Source organism: Zootoca vivipara, chromosome 15, assembly GCF_965207765.1.
Source record: "Zootoca vivipara chromosome 15, rZooViv2.hap1.1, whole genome shotgun sequence".
Lineage (NCBI taxonomy): Eukaryota > Metazoa > Chordata > Lepidosauria > Squamata > Lacertidae > Zootoca > Zootoca vivipara.
The window spans coordinates 34,769,833-34,789,152 of record NC_142598.1 but is presented as its reverse complement, the minus strand read 5'-3'; the positions used below and the strand labels follow the sequence as shown (position 1 = coordinate 34,789,152).

The 19,320-nt window shown below is 45.2% G+C and overlaps 1 protein-coding gene across 3 annotated transcripts in view; it reads right to left on the bottom strand.

Moving 5' to 3' along the window:
* Window positions 1-19,320, bottom strand: part of ERMP1 (endoplasmic reticulum metallopeptidase 1) — a 53,696-nt gene that overhangs the window by 19,552 nt on the left and 14,824 nt on the right. For all 3 annotated transcript variants that reach the window (XM_060268853.2, XM_088659067.1, XM_088659066.1), the window contains exons 4-12: window positions 18,399-18,504; window positions 15,325-15,471; window positions 13,380-13,472; window positions 12,537-12,749; window positions 9,728-9,945; window positions 7,923-8,097; window positions 4,332-4,522; window positions 2,826-2,978; window positions 795-997 (exon numbers count right to left, since the gene is read on the bottom strand). In XM_060268853.2, coding sequence (XP_060124836.1) covers window positions 795-997; window positions 2,826-2,978; window positions 4,332-4,522; window positions 7,923-8,097; window positions 9,728-9,945; window positions 12,537-12,749; window positions 13,380-13,472; window positions 15,325-15,471; window positions 18,399-18,504 — 1,499 coding nt within the window. The remainder of the gene's footprint in view (window positions 1-794; window positions 998-2,825; window positions 2,979-4,331; window positions 4,523-7,922; window positions 8,098-9,727; window positions 9,946-12,536; window positions 12,750-13,379; window positions 13,473-15,324; window positions 15,472-18,398; window positions 18,505-19,320) is intronic.

Here is a 19,320-nt window from a genome sequence, read left to right as displayed (position 1 = left end):
AGGCTTCCAGTCCTAAAAGGGATCCTCCCTTTTTCCTTTGCCTCCTCCTGAAAACCCTCTCATCTGCAAGCCCCAAACAGCAGTACAGGACTGGTCCAGGCCCTAAACAGAAGTGTTCCTCTTAGAGATGCAGCAGAATTTCCCACAATTCCCCACTTACAGGCATCCCAATTTAACTATTGCTTGCTTTGGGGCCTTTTTGTTACGTGAAACAATTTATAAACACAGTATGGTTCTCAAACGCCTTGGTACTCAAACAACTTGGAATCCAAACACTGCAAACCCGGAAGAAAGTGTTCCGGTTTGCGAACCTTTTTCAGAATCCGAACGTGCTCCGTTTTGAGTGCCACACTTCCATTTTGAATCTTACTCTGAGGTCTGTCTGTTTTTGCTATTTATTTTGTGCTTTTTTGTTTTTGTGGCTGTGTGGAACCCAGTTCAGCTACTGACTGATGGATTGTGTGACTGCAGTACATTGTTTATCGCTTTCATTTTATGGATCAGTGGTCTCGTCGGATAGTAAAATTCATATTAAATTGCTGTTTTAGGGGTTGTTTTTAAAAATCTGGAACGGATTAATCCGTTTTGCATTACTTTTATGGGAAAATGCGCCTTGGTTTTGGAACGCTTTGGTTTTGGAACGGACTTCCTGAACAGATTATGTTTGAGAACCAAGGTACCACTGTAAACCTAACCTAAATACCAGTTCATTGCTATTTTTTATAAAAGCATTTCATCCGCTCTCAGTCTTATTAAAACACTGAATAGTACATAGAGGAGATGATGTTACCAACTTGAATAAATAGTCCACGGGAAGGATCCAGGGAAATCCACAGAGAGGTGCGCCTTCCTCGCATTTTGTTCTAATGGAATCGTTGAGTTCAGGTATATGAGGAGTGATATGAGATATCCCGCCATAGTCGAGCCCATTAATCCATATTCCAGAATCACTTTTCGCCAACCGCCCATCCAGGCTATGAAATCTTCGACTCATGTGCTGGAAAAGTGACCCAAAAAGGCTCGGAATAAATTTTTGATTCCGGGTTATCTGTTCAGCGGACTTGCTATGACCATCCACGAAGACTAGCCTTAAGGATTTGCACACACCATACCGTTAAAGCCTATGATTTCTCCCAAAGAATCATGGGAACTGTAGTTTGTTGAGGTTGGGAATTGTAGCTCTTGTGCAGGGTAAACTACCGTTTCCAGGATTCTCCGGGGAAAGCTGTGTGCTTTATGTTTGTGCCCATGTGGTACCAACAATTTTGCGAGACAAGGGTTTACTTTCCATCTTCAAGGGAAAACCAACTACCAACTTGGGTGGTGTCCAAAATATTTTGCAGGAGCGCATTACAGAATGCTCTGTGGGTCTGAATGTGAGCAAAAGGCCAGCTAAGAATGTACTTGGAGTTTACACAGAGACACTATATCGGAAACTACAACTAATCCAGAATGCGGCCGCTAGACTGGTGACTGTGCGCGGCCACCGAGACCATATAACACTGGTTGTGAAAGACCTACATTGGCTCCCAGTACATTTCCGAGCACATTTCAAAGTGTTGGTGCTGACCTTTAAAGCCCTAAACGGCCTTGGCCCAGTATACCTGAAGGAGCGTCTCCACTCACATCGCTCCAAGGGCCTTCTGGCGGTTCCCTCACTGCGCGAAGTGAGGTTACAGGGAACCAGGCACAGGACCTTCTCGGTAGTGGTGCCTGCCCCGTGGAACACCCTCCCACCAGATGTCAAGGAAATAAACAACTATCTGACTTTTAGACGACATCTGAAGGCAGCCTTGTTTAGGGAAATTTTTAATGTTTGGTGTTTTATCACTTTATTATTATTACTATTAATATTCTGTTGGGAGCTGGCCAGAGTGGCTGGGGAAACCCAGCCAGATGGGTGGGATATAAATGATAAATTATTATTATTATTATTATTACTCCAATGATTGAATTAAGACATGCAAATCAACCTTCAGGGTTGACATATAGCAATCGTATTAGGCTAGATGTCATGAGAACCCAAGTCTGAGAAGTGTCAATAAATACTTTCCATTCTGGGATCAATGGGAACTTACTCAGGCTCTAATGAGCAATAAATGTACATTTATCAACTTCTGAAGAATATATCCAGGAAGAAATTCCAACTTGTTCCCAAACGGAACCAAATCTTACGTTTCTAAACTCAAACTACTGCAGTTCAAACAGAACTGCACAAAAAGTCATGGGCGGCTATGATAAATACATAAAAGATTTAAAGGGTTGGGAGATTAAGTGTTTCACTACAGCAGCACCCCAGGTTTCCTGTGTTTATCTCTGGTCCATTTCAGTGGCTACACAGAGCATTATGAGCTAGCAGCTTCAAAGACTTGCTGAGTTTCACTCATTTGCCACATCTTTCGTTCACAACTGCATGGATACTCCCTCTGCAGCATCAAAAGCAGGGATCGGCAAGGTTTACCAGCCATGGGCTGGATCACTCCCACGGAGATCGTCTGTGGGCTGGGCCGGCGCAGTGCGACACCAGAAATTGCGGCTGCGCACGTCCGCGGCGCCAGAAATTGCGTCTGTGCATGCCCAGATGCCAAAAATCGCTCCTGTGCAGAAGCGATTTTCGGCATCTGGACATGCGCAGATGCGCTTTCCAGTATCTGCACGTGCGCAGATGCGATTTCCGGTGCCACTCGGCGAGTTCCCGTGCCGCGCTGCGCCACTTTAGTGCAGCGCACAGGGGACTCACTGAGTGGGTGGTAAAACAGTCTTCGTGGGCCACATCTGGCCCATGGGCCGCACAATGCCGACCCCTGATCAAAAGCATTCCTTACCTGAAGAAAGATTCGCTTTGGTCTGGGGTTTGCGAAATCTGAACTGAAAGGGAAGAAGATTCCACTGCAAACCAGGAGGAACGTGATCGCAGAAACCGTTGCTAACGTTAAAATTGTCATCTTTGTACTTTTGGCAAGGTAGATGAATTTAAGCTGAAGAGCAGGAGGAGAGAAAAACAAAGATAAGAACACTTCATCTATTAAAAAAAAACACATCCAGAAAAACCAACTAGTGAACCTGCAGCTTTTGAAATTTAGGTTTATTTAATGGCAAAGACTTCTCCCAAACACAATTCTGCGTGGCAAATCTGGATGAGGGCCAGTGATCTAACGAAGACCACATGGTTTAGGGGACAGGCAGATGGGAGAAAGGGATCTACCGGCAAATTTCTGGGCAATTTAGGGGGGGGGGAATCAGCTCCCAACTGTTTAACAAAAAAAAAAGGCTTTTCTCTCTAAATTAGGCTGCTCTAATGAACAAAGCTTGGGAGGGGGACTAGGAGTGGTACTGTAAATGAACTGCTGGGCACATGTGAAAAAATCTTTCCTGTTTCTTAATTATAAGGTTGGTTGCAGTCAGTGGGCTTTGGGGTTCCAGCAGAAAGAAAATAAAAGAAATCTGCTCTGCCCATATCTGACTTATAAAGTTTCATATTTAAGCAGAGATCTGAACCAGGGACTTCCGTGCCTCTCCTTTAGTAAGGCCAGGAGGGAGCAAACTAGCGTGGTATTTACTAGTGAGCAGAAAGAAGCATTCTGAAAATATCAGCTTTTGTTAAAATGTAAGAAAATATTCCTGCTCCTTAAGAGTTGTGAAGATAGTGTTGGAGATGACTGGTGAAATCTAAGATGTTAGAGGTTGTCCCGGGAAGAATTTCCAGGGGTTGCAAGTTGGGGTTACGGTTCCTTACCTTTCCACATAACTTAATGGGCACAATTCATTATGCTAATTCAACGGCATCTACATAATTTGCATCTATTCCAGCAGAAACAGCAGTTTTGTTGACCTCCCAGCGTCTCGCCAGACAAACCAAAGTTTGTGAAAGTGAGCAGCCTGCTAACATTTTTTCTGGACATGTTAAATACTTGCTTAGATCTGCAGGGTGTTGTCATCTCTATTTCGCAAGAGGGAAAAACTTTAAAAGCAGCTAATTGAAACACAGCCCATGGCAAATTGCAATTGACGCACAAACTCTCGGGCCATACATGTTTCACAGCTTAAAACAGAAAGATGTAGAGAAAAATGGTCTCGGAAAATTCATGGTCGCATGCACAGAGGAGCCGCATGTATTTTCATTTTTTCATTTTTTTTAAATCACAAGAATTGTCACAGCATTTGTTTAACCTACAGATCGAAGTTTCTTAATGCTGGGACCTTGGACACTACTTCTCTGCAGTGAGCAGCAAGGAATATAACAAGACGTGCTTCTGATAAGGCATGCCTAGGATTGCACTGTGAATCAGCTTAATTTGTAGAACACAAAGTATTTCTGAAAGCATTCTTACAAAGTAGGAAGACAGAAATATCGTCGCCAAAACGATAAAAGCAGCCACGACAAGATCAGGTGGAATTTCTGAACCACTGCGTCCCAGGATGGGTATTAACATTTCAAATATAATCCAGTTGAGGTATAACGAATAGACATGCGGAATAAACATTCCCAGGAGGTAAACTGCTACAAATTTCATTGTGGCACCTACATTGAGAGAGGAGGGGGAGGGAAAAGTAGTAGCCAGCAATATAGAATTCTAGACCTTTCTTCAGATTTAATGTTCCTTCACCACTAACACAAGGGTTGCTGTGTAAGCATGAGCAAGCATGATGAATATGAAATTAAATATAAGAAGGTCCACCCACAAAGCGTTCCCTGGAAATAGTCCGTTAAGCAAGCATTTGCCCAACAATTGGGAATCGGTGATCTCCCTCCCCTTCCTGCCATGGTTTCTTCCTAAAATGGCTGCAGCCAACCAGCAAAAGAGGTGAAGGAAAGACGGATCTCTCCAATCTCTCCTGCTTTCTGATTCACCCAGTCTTGCTCCCCGCCTCCCCTTCTCTGTGGTTTTGGTCCGAAAATGGCTGCCACCGGCCACCAAGTAAGGAAGCAGGCAAACTCCGGCTCTTTGGGTGTCTGAATCTGCGGAGTAGATTGCGAGGTTTTGGGCATAATTATTTATGTCTGCCTAAGTGAATCTGCAGATAATTGTGTGTACAACAAGCTGTACTGGCAGATGCTTGTTGGGAAGCTGGCGGCATAATTGGTTGGGCAACTGAAACTATCAGGAGTACACGCAACTGGTTGTGAAACCAGCTGCGAGGTACGTACAGTCATACCTCGGGTTACAGCCGCTTCAGGTGGCGTCTTTTGCTCCGCGCCGAACCTGGAAGTACCGGAACGGGTTACTTCCGGGCTTCGGTGCATGCGCATGCACAGAAGCACTAAATCGTGTGTCAGAGGTTGTTGTAGCTATACTTGAGTAACGACCCTCCATATCTGCTTGTCTTTCAGATGTTTTTATTGCTGCATATTATTTACAGTGCAAAGTGTCCATAAAACATGTCTGCCTCAGTCTGAGTCAGAATCTCGCAATGTCTGCTTTCTGTTTCGTGCCCAACATAACAGCCTGGGAACTCCGAAGCACCTCCCCCTGCTCCGATGGGGAGCCGTTCGCCTCAATTCTGGCATGGGGGGGGGGATGGCCTTCCTGCTGACTGTCTGCTGGTCCTTCTTCCACTGCTCTCCCTCCCACCCTTGGAGCAAAGGCTCTCTGATGCTGTCAGAGCCTTGGTTCTCCCTTTCTGTTTTCTGGCTCTTGTAATCTGATCCTGCGCTTGACTTACTGCTTGGCGAGGAACTCGACCTGATGAGAGGGGGGGGGGTTGTTCCCTATAAGCCTTCCTTCTTACATCACGCTTTGCGCATGTTTAGAATTGCGCTTTGCGCATGCGCAGAAGCGCAACCTGCGCATGCAGATGAAGGTTGCAAACGTGCAACGGATCACGTTCACAACCCGAGCATCAACTGTACTGGCTTCCTGCACCTGATCTTGCACAAGCCATTTCTCTAGTGCAGTTAGTACATATTGGATGGCCATAGCTCAGCGGTAGAGCATCTGGGAGAGACTTCTGCCTCAACTCCTGGAGAGCTGCTGCCAGACAGTGTAGGACAATGTGAAGGTAGATGCACCAAAGGCCTGACTCGGTAGCAAGCAGCTTCCTCTGTTCCACTGCTGAGGGACTTTAGCTCAGTGCTACACTGAAATCCTCCTCTTGACATTTGCTATGTTACAACCCAGATTCCATTATCTGAAAGAGTCACAAAAGAAAGTACTGCACAAAAGAAAGTATTAAAGTACAGTCGTACTTTAGTTTCCGAACAGCTTCATTCTCGAACATTTTGACTCCCGAACGCCGCAAACCTGGAAGTGACTGTTCCGGTTTGCGAACTCTTTTTGGAAGCCAAACGTCCAACGGGGCTTCCGATTGGCTGCAGGAGCTTCCTGCAGCCAATCAGAAGCTGTGCTTTGGTTTCCGAACGTTTTGGAAGTCAAACAGACTTCTGGAACGGATTCTGTTCGACTTCCAAGGTACGACTGTAGTTTTAAGCAAGAGCCTATCTATTATTTTTGAGTCAACACAATTCTAAACAAGGAGCAGGGAGGAAGAGATTTCCCAGCAATGCCAATTATCAGAGCGCTTAAAAAACAAAACAAACCCAATTTGGGCTAAGTTTGCAGAACAGGATCGGTTCACATAAGAGGAGGAACAAGAGACTATTGGAGAGACTATGCTTTCATCAAGTGAAAGCAAGCATTAATGTGATGAAATAAAGATGAAAAGGTGGGTGGCATCGCAATTTTTGTACAGTCTAAACCGTACACTTTGTTTGATGCGAATGCCAGGTACAGGTTGGCAATGGCAGGTGGGAGTTTTGCAAAAAAAAGCTCCAAGAAGAACGGCTTGTCAGCCCAGCAGATTCTGAACAGCGCATGGGGGCAAGAGGCTGGCATGAAGGCAATAGTCTACAACAGGCATCCCCAGACTTCGGCCCTCCAGATGTTTTGGACTACAATTCCCATCTTCCCTGACCACTGGTCCTGTTAGCTAGGGGTCATGGGAGTTGTAGGCCAAAACATCTGGAGGGCCGCAGTTTGGGGGTGCCTGGTCTACAAGGTGGAGGGGCTCTGCTATGGCAGAGAGCCTGGGATCCACTGAGGTGAGGTGGCCCCTCAGCTGCCTCACATTTTCCACATTAACAAAAAGAGAGAGAGAAGAGAAAAGCACTTCTCCTTCTTTTTCACCCTGGCCAGGCACTCAACTCTCCACCTGGTTATAAAACTCACAGGGTGACCTTGGGCCAGAGAAAAACTTTTAGAAGTCTAACCTACCACACACAGTGCTGTTGTGAAGATCACATGGAGAGGGGAAGAAGGAATGAATGAATCTTTATTTGCGTCAGCCATCGGCCATGGCAATAAAACAACAATACGATATTCAAATAATAGAAATAAAAAGTCAACTATATAAAATGCATTTTAGGGTTTTGGAGAATGAAGTCCGCCACCCCAGGCTTCTGGGGATATACATGCAAATATGCATGTAATTTTACCGTTTACTATTAGATTCAAATGGATTGTTGAATATTGCTTCATTTGATATAAGTTGTTTATTTTATTATTTTATTATTATTTATCTTTTTAGATATTCTTTATTAAATATTGTTTTAAAAAATCACACAAGTATGTAAAAAAGGCTTATATACATCCTTCACATTAACATACAAGTAGTTTATTTTAAAGTTATTGTGACTTTTTCAAAAATTGCATCAGATTGTTGCTATTAATGTTTAATGTTTTATTGTGTTTTTGTGTGTTGGAAGCCACCCGGAGTGTCTGGGGTGACTCAGCCAGATGGGTGGGGTATAATTATTACTACTACTACTACTATTCCCCAGCTGTGAACATTTCCACTAGAATTTCTGCCACAGAAAGTCATAATAATTTATATAGGAACACCCTAAAGTTCTTCACAAATATTATCTTTTTGCAATCCTTACAAGAACTCTCAAAGGCAAGTCTCAGAGGTAACATACACCATACCTTTTTCTTTCAGTTCCTTATAGGTCATTAATTTTGTGAGCAGAGGAAACACAATCCATATTGCGCTGACAAATGCTGAGGAATGTCCTAGGTAAGTAAGCAAAGCCAACATAATGGACCAAAAAACAACTGGAACGTCAAAGAAGAGCTCTCCCAGGAACTGTTCGCTTGTATTCTGGGGAAACAAAACAAGCAGACAAAAAAAAGAGGCAGGTTGAAATGTCTGTGCATTATGTAAAACAGCAAACGTTCCAAGCTTCTTAAGACGCAGACTGGCAGAGCAGTTCTGTGCATATTTGCTTAAAAGTCAAGTCCCACCATGTTCAAAGGAGCTTGTTCTCAGGTAGGTGGATAACCATCTCTGTGTTTCTCTTAATGTTTGTACTTAGAGTACAGCCAAGAGAAATGTACTGTGTTACACAGGGCAGGATTCACCGGTCTCAGCAGCAGAAGCCTTGTTCAAGGACGTCCACTTGCAAAACACTATTTTTTCTGACACATACTCAAAAAAATCTTTTTGGGGGGGGGGGCGGTCAGGAGAACTCCCGGATCAGCATGCAAGGGGACGAAAGGGGGGGACGGGACTGTTCCATCTAGCAAGCCAACATGCTTGTGCTAATGTAAAATCGAAGGAGTGCGATTAAAACTGCTGCCCCCCCCCCCGGACATCACCAATATAAAGCTTGAATTCCTGAGCTAGGGGGATGAAGAGCACGGCCTATTTGTTGCAATTTATAACGTCTTTATTTATTTTTGCACAATGCTTATTGCCAGAGTGTTGCTATTCTATTAACAGTAACAGGCTCTAATTCATTTAATACATTACCCAACGCAGCCAGACTGGAACGGCATACTTAGATTTACTCCCCCGCTTCAGAATGAATGGTGCCTGAAGCACAGAGCTTCTCCTGCCAAGGCACTGCCTGCAGCTTCTCTCACCCCCACCCACCCGCAAGAGGCAGCATAGTTTGGGGTCAACCATTATTCGGCCGATTGCTGAATCTGTGTAGGGGGAGAGAGGAAGGAACTAGCTACGAGTTTTGCATCTGTGGCCAGTTTAACGGAAGGGGCACAGCCCAGCAGAGCAGCACATGCAGAATCCTCAGTTAAAAGGAACAGGTAGCAGGTGATGGGAATGACGACTGCCAAAGATCCCGCGGAGCTGCTGCCAGTCGGTGGGAAATAATGGATCAGACAGACCATCAGACTAAGTCAGAATGAGACAGTCTTGTGACTAAATCCAACACACAGTTAGGCAGGCTTAAATCCATTGGTTTCAACGGGATTTGTTGTCGTTTAGTCGTGTCCGACTCATCGTGACCCCATGGACCAGAGCACGCCAGGCATTCCTGTCTTCCACTGCCTCCCGCAGTTTGGTCAAACTCATGTTTCAATGGGATTCATACCTGCCAAGTTCCTGCCTGAAAAATAAGGGATCGGACCGGAAGTAGCAGACCGGAAGTAGCGCTGCCGCCATTTTGGAACTGGGCGGAGCATGCTCAGAAGTGACTTTTGATGCTGCTCTGCCCAGTTCCAAAATGGCCACCGCACCAGAGGTCACGCTGCAGCCATTTTGGAACTGGGCAGAGCAGCATCAAAAGTCGCTTCTGAGCATGCTCCGCCCAGTTCCAAAATGGCCACCGCGCCAGAATAAACTGGGAACAGCTGGAAAAACGGGGGTTTCCTGGGGAATACGGGAGACTTGGCAGCTATGATGGGATTAAGTTCGCCTAACTCTGAGCTGGATTTAGGCCTATATGTTTATAATTAGAGGAAGTCCCTAATATTTTGCATGCCACACTTACTTTGTAATAGAATGTCTTGGCTAACGTATGCAAGAGAATTAGTTTAGCCACGGCTGCAGTTCCATACAGAAAAACGGAGGCGTAGAAATGGGTGTACCAAAAAAGGGAGCGTCCAAGAAGAGAGATTAAGACAGCTATGAGAAGGACGCCAATCAAGACAGCAAGCCAACTGAGAACTGAGAAGCCAAAGGCGATGGCAAGTTCCTTCAGGTAACTCACTGTGGGAAGATAAAGACATGAAGCCCGGATCAATACATTTCTTCTAGCTGGAACTGCTAAGGCTACAGGATCCAGACTAGACACACCTAACCAAAAGAACAATGATACCTCTCTTTTCAGAACTGGGTGGTAAATGGCCAGGCCTCACCTTTTTGCTATTCTTTGTCCAGAGCAGGAGAAAACAAACACATCCCCTCTTCCATACAGTCATGTATGGAACCATGTACCGCATGGTCATGTATTGCAACCGAACCCGGAAAGACTGATCTCTCCAATCTCTACTTCCGAACCCGGAAGTACCAGAACGGGTTATTTCTGGGTTTCGGCGCTTGCGCATGCGCACAAGCACTAAATTGCGCTTTGCGCATGCACAGAAGAGCCAAATTGCGTCATGCGCGTGCGCAGACGCAGCACTGCGGGTTGCGAACGTGCCCCCCACACGGATCATGTTCACAACCCAAGGTTCCACTGTATTGTGATATCAGTTTCATATTTTTGACTTGGTAATATATTGCAAATCATGGTGTGAGTGTGTGTGTGCTATGCAAAAACCTCAGAGACACGGGTGGCGCTGTGGTCTAAACCACTGAGGCTCTTGGGCTTGCCAATTGGAAGGTCGGCGGTTCGAATCCCCGCAATGGGATGAGCTCCCATTGCTCTGTCCCAGCTTTTTCTGGGACGCCAGTGCAAATAAATAAATAGGCACTGCTGTGGCGGGAAGGTAAACAGCGATTCCGGGCACTCTGGTTTCCGTCACGGTGTTTGTTCCATTGTGCCAGAAGCGGTTTAGTCATGCTGGCCACATGACCCGGAAAAGCTGTCTGTGGACAAACGCCAGCTCCCTTGGCCTGAAAGCAAGATGAGCGCCACAACCCCATAGTCGACTTTGACTGGACTTAACCATCCAGGGGGTCCTTTACTTTCTTAAAAATGCAAAAACCACAATGCTCCAGAGGGTGGGACCTGAACCAATGGCTTCAAGTTACAAGAAATGAGATTCCAACTCAACAGCAGGAAGAACTTTCTGACAGTAAGAGCTGTTTGACAGTGGAACAGACTCCCACAAGAGGTGATGGACTCTCCTTCTTTGGAGGTTTCTAAGCAGAGATTGGATGGCCATCTGTCATGTATGATCTACCTGAGATTCCTGCAATGCAGGGGGTTGGACTAGATGACCATTGGGATCCCTTCCAACTCTACAACTGGATCTCAGCCAAGGTGTCTTGGCTTCCTTTTCAAATGAGGCCAACACGCTTCCCCTGCTCTCTCTTTAGTGCATGCTCTCCACCTCCTGCAGTTTAAAACTTGTTAGCAGCTTTCTTGGTAAAATGCATTAAGTGCAGCAACAAAAACTAAAAGCCAATTTGGGGTAGTGATTACAGCATCGCCCTAGGAAATGGGAGTCCAGGGGTTTGAATCCCCACTCAGCCATGAAGCATGCTAGGTGACCTTGGGATACTCACTTTCTCTTAGGACTGAGCTATACGGCTGCAAATAAATGTTTTAAGAGGGTTGCAAAGTGCAATACAGTGGTGCCTCGCTTTACGAATGCCTCGCACAACGAAAAACTTGCTAGACAAAAGAGTTTTGCGTTGCGCGAGGCATTCGTAAGATGACAAAATTTTCTATGACCGCCACTTCGTCTTACGAAGCGCGGCCATAGAAAGCGGCAAAGGAAGATCAGCTGTCAGCGCGGGAAGCTGACAGCTAATCTTCCCTTGCCAGGGGGGAAGGAGCTGAAATGCGGCGGTGCAGCGGCTGCCCCTGCCTGTCTTCCCCTTGGCTCGGGGAAGACAGACGGGGGCAAGCAGCACCTGCTGTGATTCGGCGCCGTCCCCCGCCGCTGCCTCTCGCCCCACACCACTAGCACGGAGCGCAACTTTGGAGACCTCCGAAGTTGCGCTCCGTGTCGGGGGAGGCAGGCAAGGCGGTGGCTGGGAGAAGAGAGCTTCTCCCCCCGCCGCCTTGCACACAGCCGGCATCGGACAGGGCTTCGGAGACCTTCTCCGAAGCCCCGTTGCATGCCGCTGCCAGTCCCCCAGAGCGTATAGGAACACATTGATTAAGTCGATGCATTCCTATGGGAAACTGGGACTCGCTAGATGAAAAATTCGTTACACGAATTGACCCGTGGAACGAATTAATTTCGTCTAGCGAGGCACCACTGTATACAAATGTGACACTAGATGGCGATGGCAAGCTACGGCAAATTCCATACATTTTCCAAAACTTTTTTTAAAGAAGCATTTTCACGACATTTTTGCGTGTGTCTAGATTCCACCTTAGTCTAACCCAGGCATTCCCAAACTTCGGCCCTCCAGATGTTTTGGGCTACAATTCCCATCATCCCTGACCACTGGTCCTGTTAGCTAGGGATCATGGGAGTTGTAGGCCAAAACATCTGGAGGGCCGCAGTTTGGGGATGCCTGGTCTAACCTACCCCAGAAGACTGTTGCAAGGACAGAAGGGGGGGGGGTGGAGTGTGTATGGGACCAAGCTATAATTATGCAAGGGGCCAGTTTGTCTGTTCATGAACGGAATTATAACCAGTCCTGCTTTGTCAGAAAGCCATACATGGAAGGAGACTTACCTCTTTTTCTCAGCTGCAATGTTTTTCTCCCCAGATAAAGTAACACAACTGCTGTAACGATATAGTTCATAATGGAACCGACACGAGCTGGGTAGGACATGACGAACATGCCAAAGACATCAAAGAAGACAACATTTCCATGTCGATATTCATGAGATCTGGCCAGTTTGTCCGACTGCGCTAAGTACTTTAGCACACCCAAAATATTGTCACCTTTGGGGGGGGGGAAATATGAGCATATTTTTAGAATTCGTCTCTCTCCCCTCCCCGCCCCCCCCAATACATTGTTTTCACATAAAATTCCACATGGCATCACAAAACAAAACAGGAATTGGAGCTTTATGATCAAAATAAAGTAAAAACAAAGGAAAGGCAAGTGACCTTATAACTACCGGTAGACTTTATGCAGGCATTCTCAGTACTATAAGAACATTACAAACTGAAACTCTTAAATGGAAACACTATATTTTCTCTAAAATGTAGAGAAAACTAAGGCAAAAAGGAAAAAATAATTCTCCAATTGAAAGTCAGTGCCAAGAATGATAAAAGAAAGGAGATAAAGGCGTAACTAGAAGATAGCTAAAAGTATATAAAATCAGTTTGTGAAATTTATAAATTGCCTTCACTGATTAAACAATCCAAGTAGTGTAGGCCGCCCAATTTATAGAGCCAATTAATTCCCACCCACCCCAGTGATACTCTATTTTGGCTTTCCTTCCCCACAAGTTTGATTTCTTTGGAATACTAAAGTGCGCCTGTGGCTTTGAGTTGTAACAACCAGCGTGCAAAGCAATGTTTTGATTTACATTGCTATAAAATCCCAGAGAAACTCCGAGTACCGACCTGCTCTCTGAATAGAATCTGTCAGAATTCGGTCTGCCGTGTCGTACTTCGTGTGGTAGATGTAACCATTTTCAATGAAAGCCAGGTCTATCCCTGTCGATATAATTTAATTGTAAAGTGATCAAACTCAAAACTAGTCAAGGTGTTATTTAACTAAACCAAATAACTTTCCAGCTTCACGATCGTGAAGCTGAGGCTCCAAAACTTTGGCCACCTCATGAGAAGAGAAGACTCCCTGGAAAAGACCCTGATGTTGGGAAAGATGGAGGGCACTAGGAGAAGTGGAGAGCAGAGGACGAGATGGTTGGACAGTGTTCCCGAAGCCACCAACATGAGTCTGACCAAACTGCGGGAGGCAGTGGAAGACAGGAATGCCTAGCGTGCTCTGGGGTCCATGGGGTCACGAAGAGTCAAACATGACTAAACAACAACAAATAACTTTCCACAAAATGAAATGAATTGCTTATATACCCATCTCCTTCCCCAAGTGCAAATTTGAATGTTCACCCATGACCTCTGGACTATCCCCGGCATTTCTCCTACGCCCAGGACAGAGATCATCGTCTGAATTAAGTCAGAGTTCCCTGCTGTGTCTGATCAATAACAAAATAAGCAACCAATGAAACAACTTGGGACAAAATGAGCCTCTTTGTGCAAGTCTCCCCCCCCCAAAAAAAGGTCTAGTACCATACAGGGCGGGCCAATGCTCATTTCTAGTGCATTTACTTAAGCTTCAGTTAACCTTCACTCCCAACCTATCTCTGCAGATTTGCTATGCTCATGGAGGAACTGAACATTATTATTTTTTGATGGTTTTGCAGCATTAATGACCAAGCTGAAACTGTTTTCTGCAATAGCACCTTGCCTTTATTTTGATATATTTTAATCCACGAGCTGGAAATTGCCCAACAGAGATTTTTGTTCTGTTTGTTTCATGTATTTTGCACAGAGCAAATGTAAACTGCTTTGCTAAACCAGTGGCGTAGTAGCTCCAGATTTTATGGCAGAAGTCCACGAGACCTCCACAATAGCAACACCCTAAAGGTCCCAGGCCCTAAGGAAGTCAGATTAGCCTCAACCAGAGCCAGGGCCTTTTCAACATTGGCTCCGGCCTGGTGGAACGCTCTGTCTCCTGAGACCAGGGCCCTGCGGGATCTGATTTCATTCTGCAGGGCCTGTAAGACAGAGTTGTTCCGCCTGGCCTTTGGCCTGGAACCAACCTGACCCCCCTTCCCCCTCTTTCCCTTTTCCTTCTGTGACGGAATTCATATTTGGAGACTTCCCTGGCTTTTTTCTGGCCCACGTAGGACCAGTCTGGATAGTTGGCCTTGGTGAAGATCTGATATTTTCTTCCCAAAACAGTTTTTGATTTGAGTTTCTATTGAAATGAGGCTGCATTTTAATGCTGTATTTAATCTTGTTTTTAAGCTGTATTTTAATCAATTGTTTTATATCCGGTGTTAGCCGGCCTGAGCCCGGTCTTGGCTGGGGAGGGTGGGGTATAAATAAAAATTATTATTATTATCACTGTCATTACTTGACTGATGTCTCCCTGCCTTCCACCCGGGTTAGTGTGAGCAACAGGGCTGTGGACACAGCAGCAGCTCTGGAACAGAATCACACCTCCCACTGCCCTGATGGAGGTCTGGATTGTCCTTGAACAGAATCCAGGGTCTAAGTGCTTTCAATTTGCAGTTTATTGCTGTTGCTTCGAAATCTGTGCACCCTGTGCCTCTTTGCCATTAGTTACATTGCCCCAGGAAAGAAATGCCTGGAATTCTTTCCAGCGCTGGATGGCTAAGCCTGCGCCCTAACGCTCCAGATCACGTTTTTGTTTGCGTGGCTCAAACAAGAGGACCGTCTTTTTCTACCTTCTTTCCTTTGTTCTCCTGCACACACAATTGAAGCAGAAATAATGGCCCAACCAAGCGGTCAAGCAACATACCTGGAACGTTGCCGAAATCTCTGTAAATGCGGAAATCTGTTTCTGCGGGGATAATGCCACTCTGGAAAACTTCCTGAGCCACAACGCAACCAAAAGGGTGTTTTGCAGCCGAGATATATGCTTGCACCAGCCAGGGGTTTTCAGGTCCTGGAATAATTTGGAAACAATTGCAAAAATGAAGAATTGCCCGGTTTTAAATTTGCGCTCTGTATTTTATCTGTAGCTTGCCCTATTGCAAAGGCATAGGCTTGACTCATATAGCTACATTTATTTGCTTGGACCTCTCAATCCCATATTGCTCAGGAAGGCTCCTAAAGGAGCGTCTCCACCCCCATCGTTCTGCCCGGACACTGAGGTCCAGCTCCGAGGGCCTTCTGGCGGCTCCCTCAATGCGAGAAGTGAAGTTACAGGGAACCAGGCAGAGGGCCTTCTCGGCGGTGGCACCCTCCCTGCGGAACGCCCTCCCTTCGAATGTCAAGGAAATAAACAACTATCTGACTTTTAGAAGACATCTGAAGGCAGTCCTGTTTAGAGAAGTTTTTAATGTTTAATGTTTTGTCGTGTTTTTAATATTCTGTTGGGAGCTGGCCAGAGTGGCTGGGGAAACCCAGCAAGATGGGCAGGGCATGAATAATAATAAATGATGATGATCCAGAGAAGGTCTTCAGAGGACACAGCCAGGTGCTCATGAGAAGCTGGGACAGGGAACTTTTCCTACATGGACCTCCTTTACTTATCTTAATGTTGAAACCGTAAGGTGGGGGTATTATGCAGAGCAAGAAACTGCGCCGATGACACCTGTGTTTTTAGTTCCAGTATAGCTAAAGGCAAATACAAATATTCCCAAAATTTGGATTTACAGGAAGTCATTTGTGCTGGATCCAGGCACCTTTGAGCTCGAGGAAGGGTCGAACAACTGCCGCTTCCCATTGCAGCCCCTTTGTGCTTCCCTCCAAAAAAATCTGCTTCAGAGGGTTGGGAGACCGTAGGGAACAGATGGAGATGGGAATTGCATAGAAGCTTCCACTGGACCTCAGCCTCTTCCGTAAACATTTTATTTTTCATTTTTATTTTATTAAATTTATATCCTCCCAAGGGAGCTCCAGGTCCCTCCTACTGTATTTGAGGAAGGGGCTGCAATGAACCCTTTTAGCTGCACCCGCCATCAACTGTGAACTGTATCGATGCTCAAATTGTTCCCTTGTAATCCAAATTTCAGGAATATTTGCATTCATCTTTAGCAATACTGGAACTAAAAACACAGGCAAAAGTACTTCTGAACGAACTACTTGCTCCTTTGTTTCGTGCCAAAACATGGGAGCAATGTTTAGATACATTGGCTATTTATTTCTCTCTCTCTCTCTCCATAAAAACCTTCCCCAGAGAGCTTTACAAGGTCAGCTGAAACAGTAATAATAAAAAGAAACAGCAATATTCAGTCAGCAATCATACATCCATTCAACAAACAAAAGAAACAATTCCATCAATATAAAACAATCCAATAGCAGAGGAGGACAGATGAACTCATTTCTAGTGTCTGGAATTCTATGGGTGTCATTCTTAGAGTCAGTGTTTGCAAGAATAGCAATGTCTTAACCTCAGGGCTAAAACATTAACAAAGTGGAACACAGGGAAACCAGATTGCTACTGGTGAATAGGCCTTCTACATTGTTCTTGTAATAATGTAGGAGAAGAGAATACTTGAAATTGCAGTTAAAGATACAGAGATTATTAGTGAGACTCAGAAAAAGTTAAGCATGTTCAGAGGTTGCTCCTTAGATACTTAAACTTCTTGTAATCACCCCGAGGCAGAAGCATACACAAAGCAGAGCAAAACTACAACTGCAGGTTTATCTACTATGTAGGAGTAGATTCCTGCTATACCAGAAAGGGGGAGGGGGATTTTTCAGGCCAAAAGCAGATTAGATGGGTAAAGAAAAAGCAATTTTTATGCGTTGTATGTGCAAGATAACATTGTGCCACCAGATGGCGACGTGGAGTCCCGGTTTTTCTCTACCTGTTTTCCCTGTTTAAATTTACACTTTAAACCGAAACGCTTCCTTTGATGAGTCTCGATCCAGCTTTGATTTCTGCCAGTTTACACAGGCCTTATGTAAGAAATTCATTCACTTTTGCTGATTTTTCAAACATGTTCCCGTTTAATTACTACAGAAACTTTGGCACATCGATAGTTGCCAAACCAGTTTAAATGCTAGCTGGAACATCAAGGGGCTGAACGGTTTAATATTAACCTTCTCTGAATATCAGATCAGATGACTTAAGAGCAAGGATAACTAATTCATTCAGCAATTATTTTGACTGTGGGGGGAAAACCCTGATTTCCCCACCTTTAATTTTATATCTGTTTGCTTTCGCCAGAGCCATGATGAAAGTTCAACTATATGATAACATTTTAAACATAATAATAACAGCAATGGATTCTGCATCAGTTGTATTTGAGTAGAGTTTTGTTTTTCTCTTTTTTCTTGGGAGAAAAGCAATGACAAACCTAGACAGCATCTTAAAAAGCAGAGACATCACCTTGCCGACAAAGGTCCGTATAGTTAAAGCTATGGTTTTCCCAGTAGTGATGTATGGAAGTGAGAGCTGGACCATCAAGAAGGCTGATCGCCAAAGAATTGATGCTTTTGAGTTATGGTGCTGGAGGAGACTCTTGAGAGTCCCATGGACTGAAAGAAGATCAAACCTATCCATTCTGAAGGAAATCAGCCCTGAGTGCTCACTGGAAGGACAGATCCTGAAGCTGAGGCTCCAATACTTTGGCCACCTCATGAGAAGAGAAGAATCCTTGGAAAAGACCCTGATGTTGGGAAAGATTGAGGGCACTAGGAGAAGGGGACGACAGAGGACGAGATCTGACCAAAGCTACGAGTCTGACCAAACTGTGGGAGGCGGTGGAAGACAGGAGTGCCTGGCGTGCTATGGTTCATGGGGTCACGAAGAGTCGGACATGACTAAACAACTAAACAACAAAGAGTTTTGTTTTTGATTTGTTTTCTTTTTTAAAAAAAACATGATAGGGGATATGTGATAGGGGAGATTAAGCCTCTTACCTGTCTGAAACACAAGTTCCTTCCCTCCTACTCCAGCAGCCTCCAGATTAATAAATGCTCTAACTGATTTAGCCCAGGGGTGCTGAGTAATGAAGCCATGACTAGCCTTGATGAGAAGCAAAAACAACAGACGTCAAACATGGCAACACATTTGAACCAGCGTCTCATCACACAAAAGCAATTCTGGTTCTCACAAAACCTTAGGAGACGGTGTTGTGAGGCAAGGAAAGACTTATCGCAAGAGCACAGAACAAGTTAAACTGGAAAACGTCCAACGGGGCTTCTGCGGCTTCCGACTGGCTGCTGGAGCTTCCTCTTGAAGGCAGCAAGAGAGTTGGGGGGGGGCATAAAATTTTGGCCTTGCATTGAAAATGCTTTTTTTTAAGCGTTTTGAAAAATAGTTTGAATTTGCCATAAGCTCACCATCGCCATTTAGTGTCACATTTGTATAATGTGCACTTAAAATGTTCTATTTGCTCTCATTGCTCGGTCCCAGCTCCTGTCAACCTAGCAGTTTGAAACCACGTCAAAGTGCAAGTAGATAAATAGGGACCGCTACAGCGGGAAGGTAAACGGCGTTTCCGTGCACTGCTCTGGTTCGCCAGAAGCGGCTTTGTCATGCTGGCCACATGACCTGGAAGCTGTACGCCGGCTCCCTCGGCCAATAATGCGAGATGAGCGCTGCAACCCCAGAGTCGGTCACGACTGGACCTGATGGTCAGGGATCCCTTTACCTTTACTAACTGGGTCCTAGGAATGCTCAAGCCTTTAAAGCACAACATCAATATCTGGATCCATTTCAATCTGCCTCAATTCAGCCTTGTTTTGGGACAGAAACTGCTTTGGTTGCCCTAGTTGGGTGGTCAGCGCTGGGAACTGGACAGGAAACCTGTGTCCCTTTTGGTTCTGCTGCAACTCTCAG